Source organism: Pinus tabuliformis, chromosome 3_1, assembly GCF_031772625.1.
Source record: "Pinus tabuliformis cultivar Carrire ecotype Pingquan chromosome 3_1, CPIR1, whole genome shotgun sequence".
Lineage (NCBI taxonomy): Eukaryota > Viridiplantae > Streptophyta > Pinopsida > Pinales > Pinaceae > Pinus > Pinus tabuliformis.
Window position 1 is genome coordinate 703,799,127 of NC_142301.1, and position 26,255 is coordinate 703,825,381.

The window sequence follows — 26,255 nt, forward strand, 5'->3', positions numbered from 1 at the left end:
GAGATCTTTTCTATGGTGTGCATTGTCCATTGTTATGCAGACCACAGAGCTTCAAGCACAAAGAACACTACTTAGCCAACATATGTGCAACCCAAGAATAGGAAATTTATCTTGAGTCTTGAGCCTTGCCATAAAGCTCATGCATTTTTACTACATATAAGACAAAATTCTCAGAAGAATGATGTAATGAAAACTGAACCTTATGGATTTGACAAACCAGAAACAAGGAAATACTAAGCACATGGTAAGAACGGTGGTTTCTAAAAAACATATGGCCTTGGTTTCACACTCCCTATATTCTATTGTAATCATTGTTCATTCTATGGATATTGGTGTTTTCCTACATATTGAGAGGCCATGGATACCCATTTCCTATTCATGCTTGCACGTTGTTACTTGGTTATTTTGCAAGTATTGTGAGGTGCTCATTAGAATGACCCTCTATATTTATGCATATTGAAGAAGATCCATGTGGTTAGAGCATATTGTTTTCTGATAGTTCAGAGAATATTGTAAATAGCCTAACTATGCCTTTTGCATCATATTCAAACCCTCTTGTTCATTGATCTTGACGTCATAACCCAACAATATAAGCACTTATCTTGGTTCCATCATCCACTTTCTTCATTAAAAAACATCATAAAACACACATTTTCTAGGGTTTCCCACCATGTGCCTAAAAACACTAGCCTAAAATGAGTGGAAGAATTGTTGAGGTGATAATGGGCAATCTTCCCAAGGTTTCCCTAGGTTGCACTTTGCTAAAGGACTTAGTATCATTTGGACAAATGGCTTGGGAGGTAACATTTTCTAGGCTATCCCACCATGTGCCTAAAATACCAGCCTAAAATGAGTGGAAGAATTGTTGAGGTGACAATGGGAAATCTTCCCAGGTTTCCCTAGATTGCACTTTGTTAAAGGACTTAGTAGCATTTGGAGAGATGGCTTGGGAGGTAACATGCCCCAAAGTCAGTAAGGATCTAAAATAGGAACAACATTGTTATGATTCACAAAATCCTCCATCCATAAATGGAAAATATGGCCTTGCCTCATTAGAAACATTTGACATATTCTCTCCATCAAATATGTTAGTTTACATAATAGAAGTCACTACCACATCATCCAAGAAGACAACGTTTGGCAAACAAACATGACTAGCCCTAGCCAAGATTTCGGACATCTTTTCTATGGTGTGAATTGTCCATTGTTATGCATACCACAGAGCTTCAAGCACTTAGAAGACTACTTAGCAAATGTATGTACAACCCAAGAATAGGAAGTTTGTCTTGAGTCTTGACCCTTGCCATAAAGCTCATGCATTTTTACCACATAAGATAAAAAATTCTCAGAAGAACGATGCATTGAAGATAAAATTGAATCTTATGGATTTGACAAACCAGAAATAGGGAAATACTAAGCACATGGTAAGAACGGTGGTTTCTAAAAAACATATGGCCTTGGTTTCACCCTCCCTATCTTGTGTTGTAAACATTGTTCATTCTATCGATATTGTTGTTGTCCTACATATTGAGAGGCCATGGATGCCCATTTCCTATTCATGCTTGCACCTTGTTACTTGGTTATTTTGCAAGTATTGTGCGGTGCTCATTAAAATGACCCTCTATATTTATGCATATTGAAGAAGATCCATGTGGTTAGAGCATATTGTTTTTCGATAGTTCAGAGAATATTTTAAATAGCCTAACTATGTCGTTTTCATCATATTCAAACCCTCTTGTTCATTGATCTTGACTTCATAACCCAACAATATAGGCACTTATCTTGGTTCCACCATCCACTTTCTTCTTTACAAAACATCATAAAACATATATTTTCTAGCGTTTCCCACCATGTGCCTAAAAATACTAGCCTAAAATGAGTGGAAGAATTGTTGAGGTGACAATGGGCAATCTTCCCAAGTTTCCCTAGGTTGCACTTTGTTAAAGGACTTAGTAGCATTTGGACAGATGGCTTGGGAGGTGACAATGGGCAATCTTCCCAAGTTTAGCTAGGTTGCACTTTGTTAAAGTACTTAGTAGCATTTGGAGAGATGGCTTTGGAGGTAACATGCCCCAAAGTCAGCAAGGATCTAAAATAGGAACAACATTGTTATGATTCACAAAATCCTCCGTCCATAAATGGAAAATATGGCCCTGCCTCATTAGAAACATTTGGCATACTATCTCCATCAAATATGTTACTTTACATAATAGAATTCACTACCACATCTTCCAGGAAGACGGCATTTGGCAGACAAACATGACTAGCCCTGGCCAAGATTTCAGACATCTTTTCTTTGGTGTGCATTGTCCATTGTTATGCATACCACAGAGCTTCAAGCACAAAGAAGACTGCTTAGCCAACGTATGTGCAACCCAAGAATAGGAAGTTTATCTTGAGTCTTGACCCTTGCCATAAAACTCATGCATTTTTACCACATATAAGACAAAATACTCAGAAGAATGATGTAATGAAGATAAAACTGAACCTTATGGATTTGACAAACCAGAAATAGGGAAAGACTAAGCACATGGTAAGAACGGTGGTTTCTAAAAAACATATGGCCTTGGTTTCACCCTCCCTATCTTGTGTTGTAATAATTGTTCATTCTATGGATATTGTTGTTGTCCTACATATTGAGAGGCCATGGATGCCCATTTCCTATTCATGCTTGCACGTTGTTACTTGGTTATTTTGCAAGTATTTTAAGGTGCTCATTAGAATGACCCTCTATATTTATGCATATTGAAGAAGATCCATGTGGTTAGAGCATATTGTTTTTCGATAGTTCAGAGAATATTGTAACTAGCCTAACTATGCCTTTTTCATCATATTCAAACCCTCTTGTTCAATGATCTTGACTTCATAACCCAACAATATAGGCACTTATCTTGGTTCCACCATCCACTTACTTCTTTACAAAACATCATAAAACATATATTTTCTAGGGTTTCCCACCATGTGCCTAAAAATACTAGCCTAAAATGAGTGGAAGAATTGTTGAGGTAGCAATGGGAAATCTTCCTAAGTTTCCCTAGGTTGCACTTTGTTAAAGGACTTAGTAGCATTTGGACAGATGGCTTGGGAGGCAACATTTTCCAGGGTTTCCCACCATGTGCCTAAAATACCAACCTAAAATGAGTGGAAGAATTGTTGAGGTGACAATGGGCAATCTTCCCAAGTTTCCCTAGGTTGCACTTTGTTAAAGGACTTTGTAGCATTTGGAGAAATGGCTTGGGAGGTAACATGCCCCAAAGTCAGTAAGGATCTAAAATAGGAACAACATTGTTATGATTCACAAAATCATCCATCCATAAATGAAAAATATGGCCTTGCCTCATTAGAAACATTTGAAATATTATCTCCATCAAATATGTTACTTTACATAATAGAAGTCACTACCACATCATCCAGCGAGACGACATTTGGCAGACAAACATGACTGGCCCTGGCCAAGATTTAAGACATCTTTTCTATGGTGTGCACTGTCCATTGTTATGCGTACCACAGAGCTTCAAGCACAAAGAAGACAGCTGAGCCAACATATGTGCGACCCAAGAATAGGAAGTTTGTCTTGAGTCTTGATCCTTGCCATAAAACTCATGCATTTTTACCACATATGAGACAAAAAAATTCTCAGAAGAATGATGTAATGAAGATAAAACTAAATCTTATGGATTTGACAAACCAGAAATAAGGAAAGAATAAGCACATGGTAAGAACGATAGTTTCTAAAAAACATATGGCCTTGAATCAGAATCAAATATGCATCATCCTTGTCACATTGCAACCTATACTTTAATGGGGATTTAATATGATTACGCTCAAGTGTTGTAGGCAGGATGCTCAACCCTAACTGGGTGAGTTTGTATTTGCTACAACAATTGCATCTTGATAATACACAGGGATGTCATCAGGAGCATACGTTCATAAATATTGGATTTGTTGTATCCTGAACCATGCCTAAGCCGTGGAAAATAGTCCATTTAACAACATACGTAAACTTTTACTATAAGAGTGAATGTATACTATCTCAACTAATTTTGTACAATTGTCATTCTCCATCTTCAATATTTGATCAGAATCAAGATAAGAATTGCTGAATGGAAAAATTAATTTGCACGCACGGAAGTATAGGTTAAGGTTGAAATGAGAACAAAAGAGTTTAGGCGGATCGGGTTGCGCGCGGAGATAGGGTTTCTACTGCCCCTGCTACAGCCGTTGGGAAGTAGCGGTAGGGCCGCCCCTAGTTCTGGCAGCCCTTTTGGATGCCTTTGTTTTGACATAGTCGCCACTGCCGAGCTACCGGAGGTCTGGTCGGTTTTTCTGTTGGGGTTTTGAGCGACGGTTCCTGCTCTGCCTGAGGCAACGCTTCACCCATTCTTGTTGCCTTGATTCTTTTGGCTCTGTGATTCTAGTTTGGCGGCCCGCTCGTCTTGGGCATTGATCAGTAGAGATCCGAGCTTCCTTGCATCACATCTTTCGGGCGGTTGCGGCGCGCCTTGTAGACTTCGACGGCCCCTGCTCGCACCTTCCATGCGGCTCTTCTTGGCGGTCAAGCAAAGGTATTGATTCTCTTGGGTTTTTTTACTGTGCGGCGGAGCGGGCGCGAGATTATTTTGGTCTTCGGATCACTCTTCGTGGGGGCGAGGTGGCTGCCCTAGCCGCCTCTGCCCCCGGACCTGCCTCTGCTCTGGCTGGGACCAGATGGGTTCCTCTGCTGGGGCAGTGGGTGCTTTTTTGATGGCTCGCTAGCAATACATTGTGGGCTTTTGACGCGTTGAGGGAACAGGCATTGTTTCATGCCGCGTCATAGTCGTCTTATTTGCTGGGGTTTCTACAGGCGACTGAGGAAGTTTTGGCAGTTTGGTATCTACCTCTGGTTTTTAGGAGGAGAGTTTTGAGGGGGCGGGGGAGGCGTGGCTACCATGGCTGCACTTTCCTCATTTCGTGCCTCTCCTACTTGCTTGGGCAGCCAGATTTAGATGTTTTACTATTTCATTATCTACCTCAGAAGCTATGTTCTTGCTTTATTTGCTGTTTTTTGCTGTGACGAGTATGGGTATTCTCCGTTTTGGGGTTTACATACCCTTTACTTGCTGCCCAGCTTGTGGGCTTTTCTGGAATACTTCTCTTGAAGTATTGTTATTGTATGTGGCTCTGCCCACACTTCTGCATATGCATTAAGCATCTACAACATGTAATTTTCTGAAATTAATGGAAATTACAGATTTTCTACTCGGAAAAAAGGTTAAGGTTGAAATGTGTGTTGAGCACCTGCTGTTTTTTTCATGAGCCCTTTTAACACACATGGCCAGAGCAAAAGACTCATGGTTAACATATTTCACCAGGAGTTGCACGGATTTTTCTATTCCTGTATAAGCCACACCCATACCTGTTGCACCCACACCCAAACAACTTCCTCCACAAAATAAAAATATCTGCATTGCTCCACTTATCCTAAACACACACGTTCAACTATACTAGCCACCCAATCACACCAATGCAACATTGGTTTCATTTCTTCACAAGCCTCTAATTTGAATCCTCAAAAGTACAACTGTACATATATGATTGAACAGACACAAGGCTAGTAAGATGACCATTGAAAACCATGGTTACACAAACCATGGGTGCAATCACAAATGGCAAAAGAATCCAGTGTGGGTGTTGCACTTGTTTGGAAATTAGGGATTGTATGATCAGAGACCTAGCCCTAATTTTTTGTAATAAATAGACATTTAAAAAGAAAAATGAAATCCAAATTAAAGCATATCAACTTTGTAGCCTTCATGCTCATAGTGCTAATTGGGGAATGGGACAAGACCACCAAGTTTGCTGACTATTAAATGACTGCAATTCCTAGCAATTAACAAATAACATCATCAAATATTCAGGCTATAACACCAAAATAATACGAGCCAAGATGGAAAATGGTGGAAAGAAGTAAAATCAATTCCTCTAATTGCAAGATCTAGTAGTGGAACTCTGTGTAGTGTGAACACTTCTAATTCATATTACCAAACTACGAGTTTTGATGGCTAAATACAAAGAGAGGTCCATTAAATACAGAAAGACACACTGTAGTGAACTTTAACCTTTCAGATGAGAACTACAGTTCTCTAGAAGACAGACTACAGTGATGCCAACTTACTATACATAACTACTAAAATACGGCATTCGTATAAACATGATGATCCCAACAAATCTTATGCCAACCCTAAAGTGCTCAACCAGAGCACTGGGAACAAATTGCTCAAATTTTGACAAAGTTAGAAAACTATTATTATGTAAATTGTGTGCTCGTTGTTCCTGGAAATGATGATAGTAGAGATTGTTCAAAACATGCACCTAGGGGGGTAAATTTGCCACGACCCAAATACCATAAACTGATCCTATGTCAGGAAACAGATACACAAAAGAAAAAAACAAGAACCCAAGATTCCACAATTCTGAGGAGATGCAAGGTGCCCTAAGGTGAATCTGGTAAATTTGTTGAAAACCTTATTTGTGCTTTGGCAAGAAGCCCATAGGCTATACCATAGTCATCTAAAATAGGGAATATCACACCCACCTCATGTCAAACATCACCTTAATACAGTAAAATTGACAGGTAGAGACAGCTCTCGGCTTTCATTGCTTGCCATGCATGTCCTCCAAATACTGTGGTGCAGAGACATGATAATTGACATTATATATATATAGAGAGAGAGAGAGGGGAGAATTTTCTCAAACTCTAAACTTTGTTTGAAGAAACCAAAAAAATCCACAAAAGAGTTCAGAAGACCACTTGATATTTCTAGATAAATCTCATGTAATTGGTGTAATGTCAAGCAACTGTTTTATTCACTCAATCAGAACAACTCAAGTCATTTTTTGTGTACTTCTGGAAAATTTAGCACAACTACTAACATGGCATGATGATTCCTTCGTTTGGGAAAAAATTGTTAAAAAACTACGAAATACTTAACTAGCATAAACAAAAACTGATTGTTGGTTACACAAAAAGGACAAAATAAAATTCAGCAATATAATAGAGCTTGTACAACATTCCTTCAGGTTTAAAAAAGATAGTTAGCCTTCACCCAATTCAATTGTTCTTAAATCTTACTTCTTTTGCAAGATATGAACTCAATCACACTTGCAAAACTTGTTTAGCTTCAAGAGTCATGCATGTTTCTTGATGCTGTGAAAGCAACTGAAGCAACGCAGAAGACCTCTTGTCAGATTCACAACTGCCACAACCATCCTCAGAAGAGCCACACGATAGAAATGTCATGATATAACTGGGGGTGTGATCAGTTAAGAAGGCATGGTTCTGGGAGACTGCATAAATAGAAACTACTGCATATGTAATGACATCAATTTGGTACTGATATTCTGTTGAGATGGATAAAGACGTATATCCTAATTATGAATTAGGATCCGTGACTTTGTCTTTATCCACCATTATACAAATAGATTGTTGAAATAATATTACTCAGGATTTTATGTTCACGAGTAAACACTTGTTTGATACAACCAAAGTCATTTCTCTGCTAAGTTTCTCAGTCATTTCGCTGGTAAGGGCAGGCAAATAATCAGAATATGCCATATTGATGACCCTGAATCTATCAGCCCTTATACTAATCTTGGAGATTCTCTATCCAATGTCAGGCCTTAGTTACATGAAAAATAAATATTGCTTCCAGATGTAGATCCACCAGATTTTTCAATTCAAGATAGATTTTTCGCGCTGCTCTAGGGTTAGGTTTTCATGCAGTCTTTTGCCAGGTGAAATCACTAGTCTCAAACTGGTAAGGTGCATCGAAGGAAAGCAATGGAGTGGAGACATTGTCCTTTGCATCCTTCGAGACGAAGACCAATGGGAGATTATGGTTAAATCTGTCACGGAATGGTACAATTTCTGCTATTGTTCGCAAACAGTCCTTGAGGGTAAGCAAATGCTCTGCCCTGTTAAAATCTTTTGTGAATGGGCTCCTCATGAAACTGCAGATAAAGAATAGAGTATCAAAAAGGAGTCCAAAGCTTATATCTCTGGTGGCGGCGTGGCTTGTTTGGAGTGGTTACGTCAGGTGTGCCCTACAGAGATGTTTATTGAACATCCTTCTCTCCATGCACAGGGATCTTATGTTTATGCTGTCTCTAGAGATCTGGATCCGTCGAAGAAGCAACCCCTTGTGGTTGATTTGGGGTCTGCAGATTTGAAGCGGCCTGTGTACATGAGGGACCTATCTTCCCATGGAAATCCCCATCGTTTTTCGCTCTCTGATCTGGCCAAAAGGTAGGCCGAGACAGAAAAGGAAACATTTCAGATTTTCTTAAAAAATATTAATGGTAAGACCTCTATTTTTTGGATCAGGGACTCAAACCTGGTGGAAAACTTGAAACAGAGCATTCAGAATAGTCTTGATATATATGCAATTTGCTTGTTTTTCGAAGGGAAAATGCTACATGACTCCTTCCAGATGGAGGACTATGGCATTGTGTGGAACTCCACCATCATTTTAAATCTGAAGCTGTGTGGTGGAGCTCGAAGCTGCAAAAACCCCAGTGAATTTGTCTCTTTCAAGGATGCAGTGCAAGGGAAGGCTTACATCACATCACATCAGATCCAAAACAACCCAAGACCCTACATTGTAGAACAAATGGAACAAACACTAGCCATGGAAGTTAATCTTCCAGAAGTAAATTCTCTTTTTTCTGTTCTCCAATCCAGGGCTGCTATATGCAAATTCAATGGTTTCTGGCCTAGATTTGGCACATTACACCAGTGGTTTTCTCTACTTGGACACCCAACTGTGATATCTATTTCTGTTCTAGAGGTTTCTTCACCGTTCAATTTGATACACAAAAAGATCTGGAGTATGTCCTACATGATGGGCGATGGTTTTGGGGCAGAGTTGGGCTCTTCATTACTCCATGGTTCCCAGATTTTGATGCTACAAATATGGTGGTCTCAACAATGGTAGTCTGGGAAAGACTACCCAATCTCCCTCTTCCTTCCTGGCACCATAAGGTCCTAGAGGATATTGGAAATACTCTAGGAAAATTCAAAAAGATGGACTTTGAAAGAATAGGAAAAGGTATCTTTACTTTCGCTAGAATTTGTATAAAGGTAGACCTCAGCGAAAGTCTACCTGACTGCATTCAATTGAAACATAAAAACTTTCACTGGACGCAAGTATTAGATTACGAGAACACGACATTTAGATGTTGAATATGCTTTCAAACAGGACATTTTTAGAACACATGCCCACTAGAAAAAAAGTCCCATAAAATAAAAAGAAACAAACCCATAAGCCCAAGGGGTGGCAGGCATCTGACCCTCATCTTTCAGAAAAAGAAGAAGAAGAAGCCATGGAGAACCATCCAAATGTGGATGCACAAATTCAACATGGTAACCACGCAGAAGAGGGTGTTGTGGCTCAGTGGGGAATCGCAACCCACATTCAAAAGGGTACCGAATTAGTAGATATCCAAGCATCATAGCAGCAAATAAAAGGAAACACATAACAAAAAAGGGCATGGGGGGTATAAAGAGAACCCATGTCTCAGAGAGTTCAGACTCAGATAAAGAAGTCCCCTTGCAGACAGTTGGAAATGAATTGGAAATGGTACCAGTTGATCCCAGTCCTGGGGGTTAGCAAAAGGTTTAGAAAAGGAAAGGAAAAAAGTAGAAGTTAAGGGATTTTTATCATGCTTAACTTTGGCATATTTTATGTAACTTTACAGTTTCTTTTTTATTGCTCATAACCCAAAAGGCTTATCTAACCAAATGTTTCCAGCATCTACAAAATGTAACTTTCTTCCTTGTTGCAAGTTCAATAAAATTATGATTTTTTCCAAGAAAAAAAGATCCCCCATATTTTTGAAAAGTCAGAATCCAGATATGGGGAAACAACACACACACACATCATTTCCATCAAAAACAACTAAAAAGTAATTCATTAAGAGAATAGTGAAAACAAAGGAAAATCAGAGCTCCAAATATATTTCACTCCAGATTGCTCTAACAAACTCAAAAATGCAGACTGTTATGAAAAAATCAGGTTTGTGTGTTTGATAGGCAAAAATTAGATTGCCAATAATATATAAATGTGTTCTAGTATCTTTTACGAATAGTCTTTTTGAAGGAACTGTCAGCTTTGCCATTTCTGAAAGACTGGAAATGGATCTCAAGCAGATGCTCTAGTATTTCTAAACCAAAAACACATCCAGATCCGAATCAAAGGAAATGCAAATCCTGGATCCTCCATAAGCAGATCCAGTAATATTGTGTACAACATTTGAGATTAACCAAATTCAAAGGGGATAAGGCCCTCGTTTTGGGCTCCTTTTGATGATCTTAGCCCTCAGTCTCAATGCCTGCAAGTCAGAGTTGAAGTATTTTCCATTTATCAAGAGAAATTTCAAATGATTAATGTAGTTTCTGTGACCTGTCATGTCCAGTTCTCTTCCTATACATATCCTTCCTTGACTATTTTGAAATGTGGCACACAAAAAACCAAGCAAAAAATAAACCTCAGACATTTGATAAGCTAATTATATTACCAAAGAATGACCACAAAAGGTAGGTCAGTGGAACTAAAAGAGTACAATCAGTTTAAACAAGTGGGAGTACAAAAGCAACCTATATCTACGCTAACAGCAACATGAAAAGAACTAAGATCTAAGGACATAGCCACAATAAGACTGAGAAACTAATCCAAAAGAGAAAGGGACAGACACAAAATGAAATCTCAAACTCAATAAGAGCATGTCAATTGGGGCTGCAACTAGAAACTGGGACTCAAAGAAAAGGGAAAGAAGAAACAGTCTCTTTATGTGACTCCTCTGACCCCAATCACCATGGAGTCAATGCACTATCTAAGAAGGTCATCCAAAAAGGGCATGGAATTGAGGAGGGCCAATTATGTAATCATGGTTAAGGAACCTATGGTGACACATAGAATGAGAATACTCACCACTCCTAACACTCAACATTTGGGGCAAGAAACTCTAAATAAAAAACCAGTCATTCAATGAAGCCTGGAGAAAGGTACTTTGAGCCAACAGACTCTGCCTCTGTCTCTAGGCTGGTATTTTGGGCCAACGGAGTCTATATTTGGCTCTAGACCTTCTCCTAGAGCTCCCCTATCTATCACTCCAATGAATTTTATTCCAAGGTCAGGGACAAGAGCTCCTCAAAATTCTGTCATAAGAAGCATAACCCGTCAGAGAGGAGGGGTAGGGGCAAGTAGAGATCCAAGGTCTCACGAATCTGATAGCTAAAGAAGTTTGGAACTATGGTTGTCATTCATCACCCAGAGTTGATTGGATAGCGAGAAAGATAGAGGTTAATCCCCCTAGAGAATTCAAGGCAGGAACAAACACCCATGGATGGTGGTCTAAACCTGAGAATCTATTACTTGCAGGGTTAGTTTGAGAGTGTATACACTATGTTTGTGGTGCTTCATGAGATTTGGGGTACATGGTATGTGTTCAACCCTTAGATGGTCCAAGATGGATTGGCACATGAGAAATCACCCTTGATGGGTTTGCATAATTGAGATAGCATGCTTAGTGGATGGTTGACATTAGATGGTTGCTTGATTAGTGTTCTTCCCTTAGGTGTTGAACTTCTCTTGACAATTTGGTGGACACACTACATTGGAGCCCCATGAAAGAGATTCATTTGTTTGGAGAATGCCCTACATGGGATGAGGAACGTTGTGCAACATGAAGGAGAGCATTATACCCTAGTTGGCATATGGTACCTTGGATTCTTATTTAGAGGATTGGAGATGGCTCGAGGGCACCTAGGGATTTGAGAGAATTATTGTAGGGGCAGATGACAAATGGAATACATTTCTTAGGAGGATCAATGGATTCCATGGAGGTTTCTGATGGGCACATGTGGACTTGCCTTCCATAGCTACATCACCTTGGAAGCATTATTGTGCACAGGATCATATTGGAGCAGGACACATTTACTCTTAAGTGTAGTGTCTCACTTGTGTTGGTCTACAAGTCCTCATTGTAGGTTGCTTGTAAGGGCTAAGATCCACATTGTATTGTTGGCCTCCCTTACCTTTATATAGATGAAGGAAAGAGTCATTCCATTAGTATGCATTTATTCCCTCATTTTTATTCTTGTGATGAGATGTGACCTAGAATTAGGTATTGTCTACTTCATTCACTAGCCCCTCTCTCTCAAGTTCCTAGGTTCCTTGGTCTTCTTGGAGCATTTTGGAGGGTTAGGGTTTATCACTTGGAGATTGGAGATTAGGGTTTTGTGATAAAAACATATGGTTGAATTGTAAAAAAGAACATGAGAGGATGTCATGCCTTGGAGAATGTATTGAAGTGATTCTCATGTATTGGATCTTCTTGGTTGCTAGGGGTTTGTTGAGTTTCCCTAACCAGGGCTTGAAGAGATAAGACGATTTGTACTAGCCTTGAGAGAAGGCTATGAGATGTACATGTACTTCACTTTGAGCAGATTAATAAAGTTTCCATCTTTCAAGACTTGTGCAATTTTCAGCTATATCTGTTCTTTATGCATTGCTATTTACAGCCATATATGTCTTGTTGATTTCACTGTCAATTGAGCTTATCTCGGGTGGTTGGGAGGAATGATTGTCCTTCTCCCCACCTAGCTTCAATTTCCACAAGTGGCATGTTGAGTTCATACCAAGCATATTGTTGTAATGCCTTCAAACCTTGTTAACCTTGTTGTTGAATGGCCTTGAGCCCTGAAGAATATTTCACCCTTGCCTACAAGTTGGAGGGTCGGGTGCTCGGTTACATGGAAAAAAAAATGTCTTGCTGATTTGATATAAGTAAAAGGACAATAATTAAGCGATGACATCTAAGAAACAAATATAAGGGGATGATTTTACTGATGTATCCTGTAAAAGATTTTTTCAGATATGTAGCTCATAAATTTTCCTAAAAGGGCTTAAACTTATCCCTGTGGTTTGGTATCATTTTTCCTTGAATTGCCAGGAAGTTTGGGCTTTTGGAATGAAACGTTGTACTCTTTCTGCTGTTGTTCTGTACTTTCCTTTACAATAGCCCTACGGCCGAAAATTTACAAAACTAAGATCTAAGAAACCTTCTAGGCTGAAGATGAAACCTTTGTTTGCATTGAATTTTGAATTTTGAGAAATTTCAACATGGTACCAGATCTTGCTATGGTTGATATCACTCTTGAGTAAGAGGAAGTTTGTATTTCAGCTCGAGTTTACCTAGGATAAGTACTTGACCAAGTTGAAGTCATTGGGTGAGAAACCCTGGGTTGCTTGGGAGAAGCATTTATACCCTATAAAGCGTTTCGTCTATGTTAAATTATGGTGTGTTCTATGCTTACATCAGTTTACTTCTTTTCTTCTTATTAGCCATAGATTAGCAATCACATATACATTAAGTAAAGTACAGATAGAACATTAAACGATCAACAAAAAACAGGTCAAGACAATAGACACAAGATGTGGCGGCTAGCCAAGGACAAACCCCAATGCGAAGAAACCCTTTGATCAAATCTTCTTTTATCTTCAATAGTTCAGCAGAGAGAAATAGTACAAAATTATGATTCTGTAATTTTATATCAGCAGCAGCAGCAAACCCTAGATCAGCAAAGTCAAACTTGGACAAACGAGTTGAAATTGACCTCCAATATGATTGGTCAATTTCCGGTCAACTAACCTTCGAACAGCCCCAAAAACACAGTCAAACTGCTGTTGACTGACGTCAACCTGCTGCCCAAAACTAGGGCAGTCAACACTGGTCAAACCTGTGGACGGATTGCCTCGATTTTTGTGCCAAAATCTGCGGCCAACCTAGGAGAGGTAGCACACCAAAACACACCCTTGATGAGTCAACACTTAGTCAACATAGGTCAAAGAGACCTTCAGCAGTTTGAGCGTCCTCCTTGCCCTAATGCATCCTCCTTCCCACGTGTGAGTTGCTCCTTGTATAACCCAAACCTAAGGGGAGAGAGAGAAGAATGAGTGAGATGAGATGATGAGAAAATGAATCAACCTCTCTTGTATTTATATGATTCACTGGGCATGTGTGCCACACTTTTAACTGTTGACGACCTTGACAATTTGTCAAGTAAGTACAAATAAATTCATATCTCCATAAATACTTGTCGGAATCGGATGATCTTTAGATCAATCCTACATCTCTCGACAAGAGGAATCTAGGAAAAATATCAGTTGCCATAAATGAGGTGACCCACGTGGAGTTTGGCCCTAGTTGTCAATTTTAACACTCCCTCTCAACTAGGGAGAACTCCATCTGCAATCTGTCTGACCGTCGCTACTATCCCAGCGATCAAATGCACTGCCCTGCACTGCTTAGCCCTGCTCTGCTCGAACTATGAAGAAGAAGAGATGTTTGAGGATGTATCATACCATCCTCCACTGACCCGAAGTCAGTCTCAAAGTGTCTCATACCACTCTCATTGATCCCATATCAATATCATTGATCCCAGATTAATGGAGGTCATCCTAGCATAGGGAGTACGGTAGATACAACGATGCGTCCATCGATAGTACTAATAATGGTCCCTAACCCCATTTCCCTACTCATTGATCAGATGAGAGGTACTTCCCATGAGTCCCAGACTGCATGGGTAGGATGCCTCGACAAAAGAACTAATCATCCTACCCACAGGAGAATGAATCATCCTATCCAACAATGCCACAAAAGAACTAATCATCCTAGCCCACAGGAGAACTAATCATCCTGTTCCACAGTTGCCACAAAGAACTAATCATCCTGGCCCACAGGAGAACTAATCAACCTGTTCACAATCGCCACGAAGAACTAATCATCCTGGCCCATAGGAGAACTAATCATCCTGTCCTACAGTCGCCACGGGGTGTCAGACGGGAAGGTTGAACCTTTCACCCTGTACATAGTGCACCACCAGGGGATGGTGAGTCGCTCTGTGGTCGCATGTCACTCCAAGAAGTACCCTGTGCCCCCCTGGAGCTCCCAAATCTCAATACATCATACTCGACCCTCATAAGAGTGTCTCTGAACGACACCAACTCGTTCTTGGAAATTCAAGAATTTGACCTTTCCTAGGGGCTTTGTCAAAATGTTAGCAACCTGTTCATCTGTACCGATATGCTAGAGCCTTATTACTCCCCGTTGCACCATATCCCGAATATAGTGGTACTTGATATCAATATGCTTGGAGCGATCATGAAATACAGGATTCTCTGATAAACAAATCCCGCTCTGGTTATCACACAAGATCACGGTGGTATCCAATGTAAATCAAATAGCTCACTGAAAAGCTTTCACAACTAGACCGCCTCACAAGAGGCCATACTAGCAACAATGTACTCTGCCTTGGAAGTGCTCAAAGTCGTCGACTTCTGCTTCCTGCTCATCCAGGATATCAAGACAGATCCCAAAGAGAAACAACACCCAGAAGTGCTCTTTCGGTCCACCACACTGCCTGCCCAATCAATATCAGTATATCCAAGTAGTCTCACATCTCTGGCAGTGTATCTCAACCCATGAGTGATTGTGCCACGAAGATATCTCAACAGATTGTTGGCACCAATCCAATGTGTGTGGTGAGGCTCAACCATATGTTGACTGCAAAGCATATATTCGGACAAGATTTCACCAAGAACATCAATGCTCTAATGAGTTGACGATACTCGGTAGCATTTCGTAAAACAGGCCCGGCAACACTACCGCTTAACTTCTTGAATTCAAGCTCCATCGAGGTAGTCACGGGCTTGCAGTCCACCATACCAAATCTCTCCAATATTTTCACCCTGTATTTTCCTTGAGATAGGAAAATCTCCCCTAGTTTCTGCCCGACTTCCAGTCCTAGGAAATAGTGCATCAGTCCTAGGTCTTTTATCTCGAACTCGAAAGCAAACTCCCTCTTACATTTGAGAACGAGAGGGTCTGCACCTGTTAGAAAGAGGTCGTCAATGTACAACACTAGTAAGAGAGGTTTGTCATCTTCAACCTTAAAGTAAATGTTAGGATCGACTTCACTCCTAGTGAATCCCAGCTTCATCAAGTAGCTATCGATCCTCTCATACCATGCTCGGGGTGCCTGCTTTAGCCCATAGAGGGCTTTCTTCAGCCTGCACACATGATATTCTCGATCATGAGTTTCAAATCCTTCGGGTTGCTCCACATAGACCTCCTCTTTGATCGAACCATGCAAGAACGCGGTCTTGACATCCATCTGATGCAGGTTCCATCCTTGCGAAGCAGTAAGGGCTATGATCGAGCGGATGGTGGTATATCGGGCAACAAGTGCAAAGATCTCGTCATAGTCTATACCTTCCTTCTAAGAGAAGCCACGAGCGACAAAACGAGCCTTATACTTTTCCACACTTCCATCAACTGCATGCTTTATCTTGTAAAGCCATTTCGAAGTGACAATTGCTTTGTCCTAGGGTCTGGGGACCACATCCCAAACATTGTTTTTCATGATGGACTCATATTCCTCAATCATAGCATCCTTCCATACTTGATGCTTGACAACTTCTGTGAATGACGAAGGCTCATTTTGGATGATCGTGCTCATGATGGTCAAGTATCCCTGATACTTGGTCGGCTTCTTACTTTCCCGGAAGGTTCCCCTGGGTGCAACGTGCCCTTCAGCATCATCAAGTGTCCCCCTAAGCCATGAAGGCCTCTTCCTAGAAGAGGAAGGCTCTTGCGGAGGGGGATCAATAGGATCCATAAGTTCTTCCACATCGGGCATCGTCTCATCTTCCTTTTCCTTTGGTTCCTTGGTGTCAGCTTCTTTAGATCCCCTTTGAGTAGGAAGATTGTCAACTTTGCTAAGAGCCATATCTTCGTCAAAGGTGACATCATGGCTAATCTCGATTTCCCTTTGACCAGTCACATAGATTCTATAACCCTTAGTGTTTTCGCTATAGCCCATGAAGATTCCTTTCTTTCCAGATGCACCCAATTTATTCCTCTTCTCCTTCGGCACATGAAAATATACCAGACTTCCAAAAATTCTAAAATGAGATACGTAAAGTTTCTTACCAGTGAACATCTCTTCGGGAGTCTTGGAACCCAATGCTTGATGAGGGCATTGATTTTGCACATATACGGCAGTATTTGCAGCTTCGGCCCATAGAAACTTTGGAAGTCTTTGATCATGGAGCATAGCAAGGACAGCTTCCACAATCGTACAATTCTTCCTTTCCACCACACCATTCTGCTTAGGAGTATATGGTGTTGTAGTCTCCCTCTTAATGTCAACCTCTTCACAAAAGTCATAGAACTCATTAGATTCATACTCAGTCTCATTATCAGTCCTTAAAATCTTGATCTTCTTTTCAGTTTGATTTTCGATCAAGGCTTTGAAGTGACGAAACCAAGTGAACACTTCATCCTTCTTTTTCAAGAAGTATATCCAAGTCTTGCAAGAAAAATCATCCATAAAAGTGAGGTAATATAAATATCCTCCCAAAGAGTTCACAGGCATCATACCAGATATGTCTAAGTGAACCAACTGCAATATATCGGAGGTTGGCTTGAGGGGAATAGTCCCCTTTTGAACTTCCCTTCGACATATCCAAGACATACACCTTCTTGCTCTACTTGGAACTCGGGCATCCCTGTCACCATTTGTCTTGCATTGGATAGAGCTTTATAATGAAGGTGAGCAAACCTCCGATGCCATAGTTCGAACTGAAGTGATGTGTCACAAGATATGACAGCCAGCGGACTTCCTCCGACCTGATATAATGAAGCAACTCGAAACCCAAGAGTGAAGCTTCCTTAAAATTCTTTTTCCATACACGTACCTTGCCATCAATGAAGGTTACCTTGTAGCCTTTGTCCTCCATTGCTGGAACGAACACCAGGTTTTTTTTGAGATCAGGTACATATAGGACTTCTTGCAAATGAATTGTATTACCCTGATTCAACTAAAGAGTGACATTACCTATGCCTTTCATGGGATATTTGCGTTGTCCCCAAGAACAATTTCCAAGGTGGTCTCATTTTCTATCAGTTTAGAGGGGATATTTTGCGTTGTCCCCAAGAACAATTTCCAGGGTGGTCTCATTTTCTATCAGTTTAGAGAGAGCTTCTTTGAAACCAGTGAAGTGCCTTGAGGCACCACTATCAATAAGCAAATTTCCCAGCGTGTCCGGGGGAGAAGTAGTAGAGAGGGTTGCTGGTAGACAATATTCATCTTGCTTATTGTTAACAACCTTAGATTCATACTCGGAGTTTCTTGCCTTCTTGAAGGGTTGCCCTCTTCCTTGATTTCCGACATTTCGTTTACCTCTACCATTGGACCTGCCATTCCTTTGATTGCCTTGAGAGTGATTTTGTTCATCGTCATGGTGTGAGTCCCTTTTATCAGTGCACTCCCTCGCATAGTGGCCCATTTTGTGGCAGTTGTAACATCCACCTTTTCTTCCACCCTTTGGTCCAACCTTTCCTTTGGATTTAACCCCATAATTGTTTCTTTTTTTAGCATGAGAAGAAAAGGAAAAGGGATGGCCTTTAAGTGTGGGCATTTCTTGTTCTTCCATCGTTGTCTCTTCTTGAATACATCTAGCCATCAATTCCTCAAATCCTAGGATGGCATTATTGTTGAGAATAATAGTCCTGAATATATATCATTCAAGTGGCAGTCCTCCAAGAGTTGTGATAGTCATTTCCCTGTGAGGAACTACTTCCCCAATAGATAGGAGATCATTCTTGATCTCGGTGATCCTTAAGAAATATGCTTGCATACTCTCATCTTTGCCCTTCTTAATTTCCTTCAGCTTATTTCTAAGGAACAAAAACTTGATTTGCATCATTAACTTTAAATAAACTCACCAGTCTATTGTAGATTTCCTTGGAGGTTGTTAGTGTTAGACTCTGTCTTATATCAGAGATTGATTCTTCTTCAAAACAGGGTTTTGAAGAAGAAATCATTAATGTTGCTTTTCAAATTATGTAATTTATCTTCAGCTCTTCTTAAGACAGCAGCAAACTTCAAAACTTCTACCTGCACAAACACAATTTCAAAGCATCATTTATATATATTTTGTGGAGAGCAGGTATTGCAAAATGCAGGTATATATTTTGGTTGTCTTTATGGTGTTACAGCTCCATTGCAGTTGGATGACAGTGAAGAGATTCATGTGCTCTTTGATTGGATGAAGCAACATGGAAAGGCTGTGTTAAAGCTCGACATGGGTATTCCAAAGCTTGCAAGTTGTTAGAGGATTTCAAAGGGATGGTTTTGAAATTTGATTCAGTCATGTATGGATCTCTTTTAGCTCTCTGTGCTTCACATAAGGGTGAAGAATGCTTACGTGACTATTTGCCCGGGATTGGGGAGGACAAGCAGCGCTCTGCACGCCTTACAGCCTGGTTTCATACACCAAAAGATTATTTTATTGAGGTTGAGCAAGTTTCCTATGGTTCAAGAAATGCACGATATGCAGATCGCTTCACCTTACTTTTACCATGTTGTCTTGATTACATTAAATGGGATGTAATATATAATTCTCAATACCCTTGGGCTGCACCGGATATCATCTTTGGACTGGATGATGATAGCTTTCAGCCCCTTTCCTTTACAGGTGAAGGTCAAGAAACATCTCAGTCAATTTGGGACATTTTTTGTGACTAGAAAATTAAAGACCCATCAGGGCTTTTGCGACTCATTCTTGAATTAAGGAATTTGTACATGGGTTATCAAAGGAAGCGTGTTGAGGAACTAGATGATCCCAGATTGAAATTTGAAATCAGCACCATTATTCCTAGGGAGGGACTGGAGATTTGTTTGTTATCTGGAATTGAGAGGCCAGATGCGGTGAAGTTTGCTGTTCCCCTTTTGGACCTTGATTTAAGCAATATTCTGGTTGGGTATTCATTGAAACACCGCCTGCAGATATTCTTACAGGTCATATTTCCTGTAAGGAAAAGACAATCTGAAATGCCATCTTCTCCACAGCTAAAGTTAGTTGCGTCAAAAACATTGAAGGAGTTATTTGACATTGAAGATGTCACACTTCCAGTTTGGGTTGATGGCATGTGCATGGCAGAATATATTCCTAATTTGGAAGAAAATCTAAGAGCTCAGGTGTCAGAAGCTATTGCATCAGTCAATTCACGGAGAATTATTGGAAGAGGTCCTCTCAATGAAGATGAATTTGAGGAAGTAGCACAGGGAACATTTTTGAAAGATGATGACATTTCTAGTATTTCTGGATCAGATGAAGAGTCGGATGATCCTATCACTTGTGGCTGGCAAACTCAAACCGAGTCTGTGAATAGATCCATGAATATGAAAAACCAAATTTTAATATCCCTACAGTCTGGAGAAATTGTCTCAATTTGGAAAAGTTTGTTTTTGGGTGACAGAGAGGATCTACTTCCTGAACATAACAACTCTATGGTCAAAGAGAATAATGCTAAGGGTTTAGCTTTGGCTGACAAGGAGGTGATTGCGAGGTTGCAATCCTTGGTTAAAGAATCTCGAGATCAGAAAAACTTGAGGGTTGTGTTGCTTGCAAGTGGAGGACATTTCGCTGGTTGTGTTTTTGATGGAAATAATATTTTATCTCACAAAACTTACCATAGGTATGTAGTAAGGGCAAACGCAGGTGGCAGGCAATCAAGCAAAGATTCAACTAGGAGAGCTCCAAAGTCTGGCGGGGCTTCTCTGCGGCGTTACAATGAAATGGCTCTTAAAAAGGCGGAGAAAGATGCCAAACGAAAGCTAAAGCAAAGGAGATGAAAAAGATACGGAAATCAAAGCAAAAAGCGCAGGCTCAATCCACCAGTTTAGAAGTAGCTTCCGTTGCAGTTTGTTATGGACAGAATGCTGTCTCAGAGCTACTTGAAAAAGGCAAAGCATTACCCAACATGCAATCGCATGCATTTCAAGAGGAAAAAGACTGGTGACATTTCCTTCAACAGCACAATGGCATTAACACATGTTAACGAAAAACTCTGTTATCAAATGCTGAGGTATTGTTCAGGGAAGATGCCACTGTTGATGATCTCATCGATGTCATTGAAGGGAACCGCATCCATATCCGAGCTTTTGGACCAAAATCAGCAGCGCAAATATCACGTGTTGGCTCTGGTGTTATTCTTCCCACAGTATACCTGCACAAGTGCAATCTGTCAAATGGAGAATGTGAAAGAAATAATTGGGATAAAAATGCATTATAACAATCATTTGGGATAATCACTTGAGAAAAGCACTAAGTTATAAGCATTCATCATTCAACCAGTATGGGACTGAGGATGGTGATTCTAATATGCAGCAAGAGGTGATGGCGCCATTGAAATTATTGATCTCAGATTTGAATCACACATGACAGGAGGAAAAAGTAAGCAGCCATTACGTCAAAGCGCAGAAATAGGCATGAAATAAGTTTGAAGATATACTTTCCAGATGTGAATGAAACTTAAAAAAGGACGATTGAACACCTAGCAGCAGAGAATAAGATTTCGATTGCCTATGTTATTTTTAGCAAAGGGAAGGACACTTGTAATGCCACCTATTCACCAGATTTGCCTCAAACTTAGCCAAACCATCAACAGAATTCAGTGGAAAGAGCGCCATTCTCCCTTCAGGAAAGCGCTGATTATTTTTAGTTTATTTTGTTAATAAGGATAATAAAACAAATCCCTCATCTTGGGGTCGACTTGTTTTTCCCCAGCTATAGTTTGTTTGATATTTTTGTGAGGTTCGTTAAAACAGCGCCCTTTTTTTGGGCAGTAGTTTGACTTATTGTATTAAAAAATTCATTTGTAAGTAGTGAGAGGGAGTGAGGGAGGGGAGTTTTTTCTGAGCGCTGGGAGCTGCTGGAGAAGCAGAGAGCTTTTATTGTACAGTTTTATGACAGAGAATTTAATGGAATTTCACAGCTCTGTTTGCCGAGATTCATGTGGTATGTTGATTTAGCATAAGTTTTTCCCTTTGTCTCATATGTAATCAGTTATGTTCCATTTCATTTCATGACCCTTTCAAGCTGAACAAATGAAGTGATTAGGTAGGAATTCATAGTATTATATGCTCCTCCTATAAGTTTGTTCGCTTTCGATGTTTTCTACTGTTTAAGGAGGATTCAGAGTTATTGTCTGCCCTCCTTAGCTCCTCACCAGTCTTGCCATCCCATTTGAAACCAGATTTGGTGTTAAATTGCATGCCTACCTTGCCTCAGTTGATAACCTGTGTAGTCATTATATTTTTCTGTTTGAAGCTGTGATTTTGCCCATGTAGCCCAGAAAAGCCCCGTCATTCCATTAAAAAACCCCAAAAATCATTAAATCCAAACCCCCTATCAATTTACTAGCCTAAAATCCTTATTCTTAATTGGTCAGCCTAATCATATTGAAAGATCTATCGAATCTGACCCGAGAGAGCCTTCTCATACCTCGTAGGGCTAGCTACGAGGTGAAATGGTTTGATGTAGCCTTGAGAGTTTGTCTATCTCAGCCTAGGTGAATTCCAAGCGCTAACATATTGGCGACCATACTGGGGAGAACAAACTTGTTTGTGGGTTGATGTGTTTGTTTCATAAGTCTTAGACGGAGCCTGAAGTTACGCCAGAAGCCTTCGAAAACATCAGCGCAAGTAGATAAACGCTGCTTCAGTCTATCTCCATGGGATTTGTGAACATAGCGCTTCATTGACACTTTACCCCAGTACATGTATCGATTTCAGATCTGATGCTGATGGTGGACAGCAGTCAGACACTTGAAAGGCTGAAATCATTCACCTGGCGACTCCAACTAGATTCAGACATTCCAGTGCCTGTTGATATGTTCATGCAATGGTAGGGTATGTGGCAGACCCTGCACTGTGTGAAGCTCTAAATGAATTTAGAGAAAGCTTAGTGGATGTTGAAATTAATGAAGAAGTTTTAAGTTTTTTCCTTCAATGTTTGAAATCTCCGGATTATCATCCTAGCGTCTGTGTGTTACTTGTGGAAAGAATTGAAGATGAGATTCAATGGTTAGATGAGCAGATTCAATCTTATGATTTCCAAGACCCTAAAAAGTTCCTGGAAATCCTCCTTCCTTCACAACAAGCACTAACAGACTTGCCTATAGAGGTATACATTGACAATGTGCAGCTGGAAGTATGTATTGCAGAGTTGGGGCAGCCAACAGAGGGCGGTGTCCGTGATCCTATTGCGGCATATATGGACATGTTTTTCACTCTGATGGACAGATCGGGCTGTCTTCTCGGTGACCAGGATCAGTATGTGCATGAAGGGCTGCCAGTAATTGCATCTGTGACTTCGTGGCAGCATTCTCAAGCGGCATCATTTCCAGGTTTACTCGAGTGGTTAATTTGGCATTTTAGCATTACTTGATCTATTCTTTGTACAGCAGATTAGAGTAGGATTTGTACATAAATAAGCAGCCATAAGGGCAGCATCTTGTTTCAGTTGGCTTTTAGTTTGTTTGAGTTCAGTTTCAGTGTGAAAATAAGTCTTCAGCTGTGTTGATTTGTTGATGATGACTCCATTGCCCAATGGTGGAGGCACGGTCTGCTCTCCCAAAGTTCTGCGGTTCTTGGCACCTCCAGGAAGCTGCAGCTGCCATCCCAAATGGAGCCGATGTTAGACTCTGTCTTATATCAGAGATTGATTCTTCTTCAAAACAGGGTTTTGAAGAAGAAATCATTAATGTTGCTTTTCAAATTATGTAATTTATCTTCAGCTCTTCTTAAGACAGCAGCAAACTTCAAAACTTCTACCTGCACAAACACAATTTCAAAGCATCATTTATATATATTTTGTGGAGAGCAGGTATTGCAAAATGCAGGTATATATTTTGGTTGTCTTTATGGTGTTACAGCTCCATTGCAGTTGGATGACAGTGAAGAGATTCATGTGCTCTTTGATTGGATGAAGCAACATGGAAAGGCTGTGTTAAAGCTCGACATGGGTATTCCAAAGCTTGCAAGTTGTTAGAGGATTTCAAAGGGATGGTTTTGAAATTTGATTCAGTCATGTATGGATCTCTTTTAGCTCTCTGTGCTTCACATAAGGGTGAAGAATGCTTACGTGACTATTTGCCCGGGATTGGGGAGGACAAGCAGCGCTCTGCACGCCTTACAGCCTGGTTTCATACACCAAAAGATTATTTTATTGAGGTTGAGCAAGTTTCCTATGGTTCAAGAAATGCACGCTATGCAGATCGCTTCACCTTACTTTTACCATGTTGTCTTGATTACATTAAATGGGATGTAATATATAATTCTCAATACCCTTGGGCTGCACCGGATATCATCTTTGGACTGGATGATGATAGCTTTCAGCCCCTTTCCTTTACAGGTGAAGGTCAAGAAACATCTCAGTCAATTTGGGACATTTTTTGTGACTAGAAAATTAAAGACCCATCAGGGCTTTTGCGACTCATTCTTGAATTAAGGAATTTGTACATGGGTTATCAAAGGAAGCGTGTTGAGGAACTAGATGATCCCAGATTGAAATTTGAAATCAGCACCATTATTCCTAGGGAGGGACTGGAGATTTGTTTGTTATCTGGAATTGAGAGGCCAGATGCGGTGAAGTTTGCTGTTCCCCTTTTGGACCTTGATTTAAGCAATATTCTGGTTGGGTATTCATTGAAACACCGCCTGCAGATATTCTTACAGGTCATATTTCCTGTAAGGAAAAGACAATCTGAAATGCCATCTTCTCCACAGCTAAAGTTAGTTGCGTCAAAAACATTGAAGGAGTTATTTGACATTGAAGATGTCACACTTCCAGTTTGGGTTGATGGCATGTGCATGGCAGAATATATTCCTAATTTGGAAGAAAATCTAAGAGCTCAGGTGTCAGAAGCTATTGCATCAGTCAATTCACGGAGAATTATTGGAAGAGGTCCTCTCAATGAAGATGAATTTGAGGAAGTAGCACAGGGAACATTTTTGAAAGATGATGACATTTCTAGTATTTCTGGATCAGATGAAGAGTCGGATGATCCTATCACTTGTGGCTGGCAAACTCAAACCGAGTCTGTGAATAGATCCATGAATATGAAAAACCAAATTTTAATATCCCTACAGTCTGGAGAAATTGTCTCAATTTGGAAAAGTTTGTTTTTGGGTGACAGAGAGGATCTACTTCCTGAACATAACAACTCTATGGTCAAAGAGAATAATGCTAAGGGTTTAGCTTTGGCTGACAAGGAGGTGATTGCGAGGTTGCAATCCTTGGTTAAAGAATCTCGAGATCAGAAAAACTTGAGGGTTGTGTTGCTTGCAAGTGGAGGACATTTCGCTGGTTGTGTTTTTGATGGAAATAATATTTTATCTCACAAAACTTACCACAGGTATGTAGTAAGGGCAAACGCAGGTGGCAGGCAATCAAGCAAAGATTCAACTAGGAGAGCTCCAAAGTCTGGTGGGGCTTCTCTGCGGCGTTACAATGAAATGGCTCTTAAAAAGGCGGAGAAAGATGCCAAACGAAAGCTAAAGCAAAGGAGATGAAAAAGATACGGAAATCAAAGCAAAAAGCGCAGGCTCAATCCACCAGTTTAGAAGTAGCTTCCGTTGCAGTTTGTTATGGACAGAATGCTGTCTCAGAGCTACTTGAAAAAGGCAAAGCATTACCCAACATGCAATCGCATGCATTTCAAGAGGAAAAAGACTGGTGACATTTCCTTCAACAGCACAATGGCATTAACACATGTTAACGAAAAACTCTGTTATCAAATGCTGAGGTATTGTTCAGGGAAGATGCCACTGTTGATGATCTCATCGATGTCATTGAAGGGAACCGCATCCATATCCGAGCTTTTGGACCAAAATCAGCAGCGCAAATATCACGTGTTGGCTCTGGTGTTATTCTTCCCACAGTATACCTGCACAAGTGCAATCTGTCAAATGGAGAATGTGAAAGAAATAATTGGGATAAAAATGCATTATAACAATCATTTGGGATAATCACTTGAGAAAAGCACTAAGTTATAAGCATTCATCATTCAACCAGTATGGGACTGAGGATGGTGATTCTAATATGCAGCAAGAGGTGATGGCGCCATTGAAATTATTGATCTCAGATTTGAGTCACACATGACAGGAGGAAAAAGTAAGCAGCCATTACGTCAAAGCGCAGAAATAGGCATGAAATAAGTTTGAAGATATACTTTCCAGATGTGAATGAAACTTAAAAAAGGACGATTGAACACCTAGCAGCAGAGAATAAGATTTCGATTGCCTATGTTATTTTTAGCAAAGGGAAGGACACCTGTAATGCCACCTATTCACCAGATTTGCCTCA

General features: G+C 40.3%; 1 protein-coding gene and 1 pseudogene across 1 annotated transcript; both read left to right on the forward strand.

Moving 5' to 3' along the window:
- Positions 1 to 19,442: 19,442 nt before the first annotated feature.
- LOC149189102 (tRNA endonuclease vms1-like) lies at positions 19,443 to 20,740 on the forward strand. The gene has a single exon (XM_089412386.1). It carries the CDS (start codon positions 19,688 to 19,690, stop codon positions 20,738 to 20,740), a length of 1,053 nt encoding a protein of 350 aa, XP_089268512.1. The 5' UTR covers positions 19,443 to 19,687.
- A 3,198-nt stretch (positions 20,741 to 23,938) lies between these two features.
- On the forward strand, positions 23,939 to 25,462 carry LOC149189103 (uncharacterized; annotated as a pseudogene).
- The last annotated feature ends 793 nt before the right edge of the window (positions 25,463 to 26,255 follow it).

Bases quoted from the DNA above. Each gene is read 5' to 3' on its own strand.
- LOC149189102 (XM_089412386.1), top strand. From the start codon at position 19,688: ATGGGTTATCAAAGGAAGCGTGTTGAGGAACTAGATGATCCCAGATTG.